The 8316-nt window shown below is 37.3% G+C and overlaps 1 protein-coding gene across 2 annotated transcripts; it reads left to right on the top strand.

Moving 5' to 3' along the window:
• The first annotated feature begins 3705 nt into the window (after positions 1–3705).
• On the top strand, positions 3706–7966 carry LOC117632022 (transcription factor AS1). 2 transcript variants are annotated; one of them, XM_034365388.1, is made up of 3 exons: positions 3706–3852; positions 4404–4464; positions 6569–7966. In XM_034365388.1, exon 3 carries the CDS (start codon positions 6619–6621, stop codon positions 7687–7689), a length of 1071 nt encoding a protein of 356 aa, XP_034221279.1. In that variant the 5' UTR covers positions 3706–3852; positions 4404–4464; positions 6569–6618; the 3' UTR covers positions 7690–7966. The 2 variants fall into 2 exon arrangements, with proteins under 2 accessions (XP_034221279.1, XP_034221278.1); XM_034365387.1 differs by having other exon boundaries at positions 3817–4464.
• Positions 7967–8316: the final 350 nt, after the last annotated feature.

Here is an 8316-nt window from a genome sequence, read left to right as displayed (position 1 = left end):
ATATCTCAGGTTATTTTATAACAATATATATATATTAAAAAATGAAGGAAAAAACCTTTTAATTAATATGGATACAAGTTTGGGCTTGGCCCAATTGGTGTGAACTATTTCTCTTGGGCTTTGAAGGTAGCAAACAGTACTAACAAAATCAACATGAATGTGAGGACAAGTGAAGCAAGTTGGGTTTTACGTAAAGAAAGTATGGAATTTGTTGAAAGGGATCTGAGATGTTTCCCTTTCACCCAACCAAGTTGGGGAAAAAGCCTAAAACCAGAGTCACAGCAACAACTGAGGTTAAATGGAGACTCACTCACTCAATCACACACAGCCTTTCTTTTTTAACCTCTCTCTTTCCCCTTCACACCAATCCCTATACTAAATGCACCTTCTACTTTGCCCACTTTACTCATTTTTTTATTTTTATTTTTATTTTACTGTGATAAATTATGTATGAGTCATTTCCTACCATAAAAAGAAGAAGTAGCTTTTCAGAGAAAATGCAGAGGGTAGGGTCAGCAGGCTCAGAGAGGGAGATTTTATAGGGGAGGATCTCCCCTCAATTTTATACAAATATATATAAATGTAATGTTTGATGCTTTGATGTGTCATTTCAGGAATTTTTTGTAAAAATTCCAAGGTTACCCTTCTGTAGCTGCTGCTGTACTTGTCTCATCAAAACCCACCCCTCTGCTCTTTATGCACTGCAAAACTGCTACTACTCTAGCAAAAACGACAAGGAAATCAGCGTCTTTCTGCAACAGTGATTCTTCAGGTCGTAACTCACCTCTACAGTAAAAAAATTAATTAACCCAATCTCCAACAGGATAAAAAAGGTCTCATTTGAAATTATCATTGATTTCAACTTGGAAAGTGACAGAAGAAAGGAATCACATACTCATTCAATTCTCTGATGTGTGAAGAACAAACTTAATTATTATAAGGGTATACTATCGTTCCGTTCGGTCTCAAATTATGTCGCCGTGTTTTGATATATTAGAACGTTCATAGTTTTTTTACATTTTTATACAAGTGATATTTTAAAAAAAGAGAATCCAACATTAATTAAAAAAAAAACTCCAAATCACTTACAAAAAATTCATAAGTAGAAATGACTTCTAAATTATGTCGTGATTTTTCAATAACTTCATAAAGTAAGGGAGGTGAATGTTGCCTTAAAGTAGGAGCATTGATCAATATTGCCGGGAAGATCCATGTGATATGGGACCATCATCAAAGGTACATTCTCCACACCTTTAAAACCTAATCAGTCCTCTTTTCTAAAATTCCTTCAAGGGCTAGCTCTTGGTTTTCCAAGTTCAACTATTTATTATTATTATTTGGTGTCACTTTCAATCTTATTGTAGTTTTTAGCATATACTTTTTGGTGTATTATTAATATATAACCCATTGACGAAAGCCCCTAAACTTTATCCAAAGTCAACAAGCAGTAAACAAAAAGATTTTGGCACTATATTTAATAGGGAGTGCTAGCAACCTTCTCTCTAACATTCTTTTTTGGACCTTCTCTCTTCTTCTCATGACAAGTGTCACTTTCTTTATACTTAAAACAATGTCATTAATGCATTACACAAACTAATTTTTGTTTTTCAAGTTTACCCTTATTAAATTTATTAACTTATTTTAATAACAAGCTAATTTTTTTACAATTTTCTTATCACCTTGTTAAAAAATTAAATAAGAAAATAAAAACAGAAGTTTTTTTTTTAAAATTTTTTTTCCAAAGAGAATGTCTGTTTTGTTAAAAACAAAATAAAGATGATAACAATGTCATGTAACAAATTTTATTTTTTTTATATTCTAAAAAATGACGTTTTTCTTATGTTTTTTTCTTATTTAATTTTTAACAATGTGCTAAAAAAGTTGTAACAAAATTTGAATAAATTGAAGGAAATATAAAAGCCAATACATTTTTAAAGGGTAAACTTGAAAAACAAAAAATAACTTGTGTAATGCATTAATGACATTTTTTTAAGTGTAAGAAAAATGACACTTATCATGAGGAGAAGAGAGAAGGTCCAAAAGAGAAGATTAGAGAGAAAATTGCTAGCATTTCTCATATTTAACTCTCATTTTATATAAAGACAATGCAATGCAATGCAGGACAAAATGATCAATTGTTTTGCTTGGTTTTCCATTTGCCACAAATATATGTTGTGTAATGTAGAAATAATGAGGAGGAGGCAGAGGGGAATCTTATCAGTGATGAGGACGAGGGGAGGGGGGGTAAGTTGAGTAAATGGAGGGTGGGTTGGTGGTGGCAGGGGGGGAGATTAAGAAAAAGAATGTGAGATGGGCAAGTGGTGGTCTGGTTGGGTTTTTTTCTCACTGGCGCTGTCAACCCCAAAATAAAAGACCCAGAAAAGAGTAAAAAGAATGAGACACAGAGAGAGAGATAGAAAGGGGCATTTTTTTATTTATTTAAAATTAGGAAAATAGGGGGAAAAAAAAAGGGACGTAACGTATCACTGACAACTGAGGGGGGGGTTCTGAGCAGGATCAGAAGGTCGCGTCTCAATCAGACTCGTCTCCTTGTGCCGTGAAACCCGGACTACAGTCCCCCCCACCACACCTCGTCTGGGGCCCACCCCATCCTAATGATGGCTTTTTCTCTGTTTTCTCCTTTTTAATCCCCTGCTGCGCCTGCTTCCCTGCCCTGCTCTCCTACTCTATCATCTACACTGTTGACCCTAGGATCGTAGGAGGTCTTTGTTTAGCAGAGCGATGGACGATGGGGCGCTGAATAAGACGGTGCGAGCATACCTAGAGGAACCCAAGCAACCCCTGTCTCTTCTGTGAGCATCCTGACGTAATGGAATTGGAATTCAGTCATTCTCATCTTTTCCCCCTTCTTCAACCGACGGTCAGATTTCACAGCATGCATGGGGGTTCCATGCTCATAATTGTACCCTTCTTATCATACAAAATAACAACAAATAATGAAAAATTATTGTGTGTGACATTACTAAATTCATGCATTATAATTTGACCGATTACAACTTTAAGCTTGATTTTGTTGGAAGGTTGCGAAAGGTCTTGTCTTGTTTAATGGTCGGGCTTATATTGGATTGAAGTTGAGTTGCAACCAATCGTTATGAGTTTTATTTTTCTATATAAAATGTGTAAGACATAATATGTTGAACTGCTATTTAATTTCACACGTTTAGTATCAACATATTAAACAATAGTCATGATTCTTGTACACATTAAATAATTAAATGTGTTGTTAAGTAGCTTAGATGATACACATGCTTTGTTGGACGGATGTTTAATTGAAGAAGTACAGTCTCAACACACCAAATAGAGGGATAGTCTAAACTAAGAAGGATGAGGATTTCTCACGTATACATTACCAAGGTGCTATAAAATTTTGAATCTAAAATTACTTATCTGCTAATTACAACTATTTACCATTGGATTAGATCTCGTTAACTAACAGTCAATACTCTTATAATTTTAAACAAAATAGTCCAACCCATCAAATGTGACCTAAAGGTGCTTAAACGAGACACGTGCAATGATATGGCCCGCAACCCAATAATGTGAAAAATGCGGTCCTATCCTCCATAGTACTTTTGCCACCTTCCCTGACGCAGGTGGCATCAAAGGTGAATGAATCACCCGAATCATGAAACAAGGGCAAGGCCCACGTACCCAATGCCCGACCCATGGGCCCAAAGACCTCTCTGCGTCTCGTTAGCTGTATTATTATGATAATAATTGCACGTAATCGTAGTAGCTTTGCTTACTCCCGCGAAACACTGATGAAATATTATGATCCACCCAACGACGCCAAATGACACAAAGGAGGAGATATATGCGCTGAAATCGAGCGTACGCGTCTCTCTCTCTGTCTCTCTCTAGCAAAAGTTTGCAGCCTTTTTAGTTTTCATTTTGATTTTTATGTTTTTATGTGTGTGAGTATTGAATTGTCGTTGAGGCAGGGGCCATGGTTGGTGAAGATGACACACAACACAGTACTGGAGCAGTAGAGTAGACCTTAGCTTTTCTTTTCTTGTTTGTTTTATTTATTTTTTATTTTGTTTTGTGGCTTGATGATATTGCAAATTCCCCTTAAAACGACGTCATCGGCTGGGCTGTGGTCTGCATTTGCCTCCTTGGCCCTCCATTCGCGTGCCCTCCTTTTACGCTCTCTGTCAGATCTCTCTCCTCCCTCTCTCTCTCTCTCTTTACATAAGTCTAGTCTCGTCTGTCCTTTTTTTTTTTTCCTCTCTCTCTCTAGCCTGGGATTTTTTCTCCCTAGGGTTGTTTTGGAGTTTGAGTCTCCACCCTTTTTCATTCTCTATCTCTTTAGCAAAAACAAAATTTTATCTTTCTCTGTTTCCTCATCCCAACAACAGTCTTATTATTATTATTATTAGCAGTTTGGTTGGAGGAGATGCGTCGAAGACCAAGCTTGGTTCTTTGGTGCAGTTAAGCGGACATGTAAGCCTCTCTCTCTCTCTCCCCCTCTCTCTTAATTTCCGCATTTCATCTCATTATGCAAAGCATTGAAAGATAAAGAGAGATAAAGTTCCCAACTTATAAACGAGTACCTGCTTCCTGTCATTGATTGTTGAAAAAGTATCTAGTTTTCTTTTACTCTGCAATTTGCTTTGTTGGGTTATGGGGATGTCGTTTTGGTTCGTAAGAAAGTTTTTTTTTTTTTCTCTTTTCAAAACAAGTTTCTTGGGGTTGTTCTTAGTTTTATCTGCAACCTCACTCTCTGTTTTATTTTTAAAATGATGCGAAAAGTTAGTGATAGAGTGATTTAGTAACAATGCTTTGCATAGTTGGTGATGGCTACTTCTGTATTGTCTCATTTCTCGAAGTAATTGTTGTACTTCTGTTTGGTGAATGAATTTGATGGTCTGGGTGAAGTAGGTGTGGGGTAGTTCTCACAGATAATTTTTTAAGAAACACAGAGAGAAGAAAACAAAATTTTCTCCTGTGGAAAATATCTCATCACATCCCCAGTCCCCAACCCAGTCAGCAGGACAATTTCCAGCGCCATGTACTGGGATTAAATCAGTGGGGGTTTTCACTCTTAGTTTTGTTTTTCTTCAGTGGTTGATTATTTTTGTTCTCAATTTTGGCATTTTGGGTTTTGCATCTAATGTAGTGTTGGGGTATTTAGCTGAATATTGGAGCATATTTTTCGAAATTTTAGGGCCCGTCTGGTCATGTTTTCGGAGAATATTTTCAGAGAATGAAAACAAGAAAACGAATTTGCATTTTCAAGAAATGAAAATGTGTCTGGTAGATTAATTAGAAAATATTTTCAGAGAATGAAAACAAGAAAATGAATTTGCATTTTCAGGAAATGAAAATGTGACTGGTAGATTAATTAGAAAATATCTTCAGAAAACAAAAAAATGAAAACGTGTCTGGCAGTACAATTTGAAATAATAATAAGTGAGTTATTTTTATGAAAACGATTCCTATGAGAATAAAAACAACTTTTTTCTGTTTACATGTTTTCATTTTATGAAAACATTCTCAGTGTTTTCTGTTTTGGGCCATCGAACGTGTTTTTGCCTCATTTTTGTTCTCTGAAAATGAAAACAACCTCTTAAAACGTTACCGAGCAGGCCCTTAGTAATTTGTCAGTTTTTGTTTTTGTTTATTGTTAGTGTTAGTGTGTAATCAAGTTTGGGTACTTTTATCTAATTTCTTTACCAGTTGTTTATTGTTTAAAGTTAAAATTTTGAACCTTAATTGTCATAAAGATATCTTATAGTTCACTATATAATTAACCAGTCTCGATCTCTTGGACCACAGGAGTCCAAGAGATTATGGTCACCCACCGTTGGATATTAATCCAATGGTTCAAAATGATATATATAAATGCAATATGACATAAATGATTATTTCCCGATTCAAGTCATAAATGAGTGAACCGTTGAATTTACATCCAACGGTGAGTGACCATAAATCTCTTGGACTACAGGGGTCCAAGAGATCAGGACTGTATAATTAACATCAGTATGTTATACTGAGTATATATACTATGAATAAGGATTATATAAGTGTAGGTTTCGATAAATAGTAAGACCTATTAATTATAAATTACTAATTACCAAAATACAATATGAAATATATGCGCAAAATTTTTAATTATCCATCATTTTACAAATATGAAATATATCCTGTTCTTATAGTTTGCTAGTGTCCTGTTCCTGTCTACAATTTACTATGTTAATAAGGAAAGGGTTTCTTACTAGGAGTTGTTCTGTTCTGCTTTCTGTATTTGGCTGTTAGCAATTGAAGTGAAAAGGGGAAGGCACTGAGCATTACAGTATTTCCTTTGTTTTCTTGTATTAAAAGCATGAATGGATGATGAAATTGCTATCGTGGTTTCAAACAGAGCATTTAGTTGGTCCATCCTTTATTAATTCTATCAGCTTGTTGCCTTATCAGCTTTTCTTCATAGCCTAGAGTTTAGTCCCTTTCTATCTCACTATTCAGTTCATTTTTGACATTGGTAACATATCATCATGATTCATATCACAGTGGAAGATGGACTAACATGGTGATTTCTGGATTCCAGATACATTATGAAGCGTTTCGGTTTGAAGCAATGGGCAGTTGTATTTGGTCATGGAAATGAAGGAGAGACAACGTTGGAGAGCTGAAGAGGATGCTTTGTTACGTGCGTATGTGCAGCAATATGGACCAAGGGAGTGGAACCTTGTATCACAGCGCATGAATACGCCCCTAAACAGGGATGCCAAATCTTGCTTAGAAAGGTGGAAGAATTATCTCAAGCCCGGCATCAAGAAAGGATCACTTACTGAAGAGGAGCAGCGCCTTGTCATTTGCCTTCAAGCCAAACACGGTAATAAATGGAAGAAAATTGCTGCTGAAGTCCCTGGACGTACTGCTAAGAGATTGGGTAAGTGGTGGGAAGTGTTCAAAGAGAAGCAGCAGAGAGAACAGAAAAACAATAAGACAGTTGACCCAGTTGACGAGGGTAAATACGATAGAATTCTTGAAACTTTTGCTGAGAAGCTAGTGCAGGAGCGTGCTGCCCCATCATATCTCATGGCTACTTCAAATGGGTCCTATCTTCATACTGAAACATCTTCTCCTGCGCCTACGATGCTTCCTCCTTGGCTTTCTAATTCTAATGTGACCTCCAATGTCAGGCCACCATCTCCGTCTGTTACCCTGAGTCTGTCTCCAACAGTTGCACCCTCTCCTCCAATTCCTTGGCTGCAGCCTGATAGAGGATCAGATAATAGTATTGTTTTGGGCAATATGCCACATCATGGCTCAGTTCCTGTTTGTGGAGAGAACCTTGTAATATCTGAGTTGGTAGAGTGCTCTAGAGAGTTGGAGGAAGTGCACCGTGCTTGGGCAGCGCATAAAAAGGAAGCATCCTGGAGGTTAAGGAGAGTAGAATTGCAACTGGAATCGGAGAAGGCTTGTCGGAGGAGGGAGAAGATGGAAGAGATTGAGGCGAAGGTGAAAGCTCTAAGGGAAGAGCAGAAGGCTGCTCTGGATAGGATTGAAGCAGAATACAGGGAACAATTAGCAGGGCTAAGGAGAGATGCCGAAGCAAAGGAACAGAAGTTGACCGAGCAATGGGTTGCAAAGCATTTGCGTCTCTCCAAGTTTCTTGACCAGATGGGTGGCAGGCCAAGGCTGGCTGAGCCTAATGGCCGGTGAGAGAGATCTGTTATACATGGTCAGTTTAGATCGTATGAGGTCCAAATTTCGGTTTTCTGTTTTGTTTATCATTTCTCTTTCGGTCTTGTGTGCATCCTCTGATGAAATGCTGTTATAGGGTGTCTAATTACTTACACTGTGCCTATTGGCCTGGACCGAATGACTCTTAAGGTGGCATTGCATTATCATTTCAGCAGCTATATTACAATTGTATTTTAACTGTTTTCAGGGAAAACTTATGTTTCCACATTTCAAATAGACGAGAGATATGATGCAACTCATTGTTTTAGAATTGGTTTCTGGAGAATCAATAGACAAGTCCAATCCATTACAAATGCAGAGGTTTGGGCCCAATAATTCATCACCTTATTAGGACTCATGATAACATGGGGTCATTGGGGCTCCACTCATCACTCTCAGGCCTCAGGATCTGTGAGGACCCATGTTATGTCTAGGTGGTTTGGAACTGTCGCGAAGCCTGGAGTTTTCTTGTTCCCTGCATGAACAGACAATAGCATCAAATGACACATCACTTGAGGAATGTTAACGACACAGTCGTTCATCGATTGAGGAATGTTAACGACAGTTGTTCACGTGATCCCTTAATATGTTTCACATACATTAACA

This window comes from Prunus dulcis, chromosome 6, assembly GCF_902201215.1.
Source record: "Prunus dulcis chromosome 6, ALMONDv2, whole genome shotgun sequence".
Lineage (NCBI taxonomy): Eukaryota > Viridiplantae > Streptophyta > Magnoliopsida > Rosales > Rosaceae > Prunus > Prunus dulcis.
This window is presented reverse-complemented; position numbering and strand designations above follow the sequence as displayed.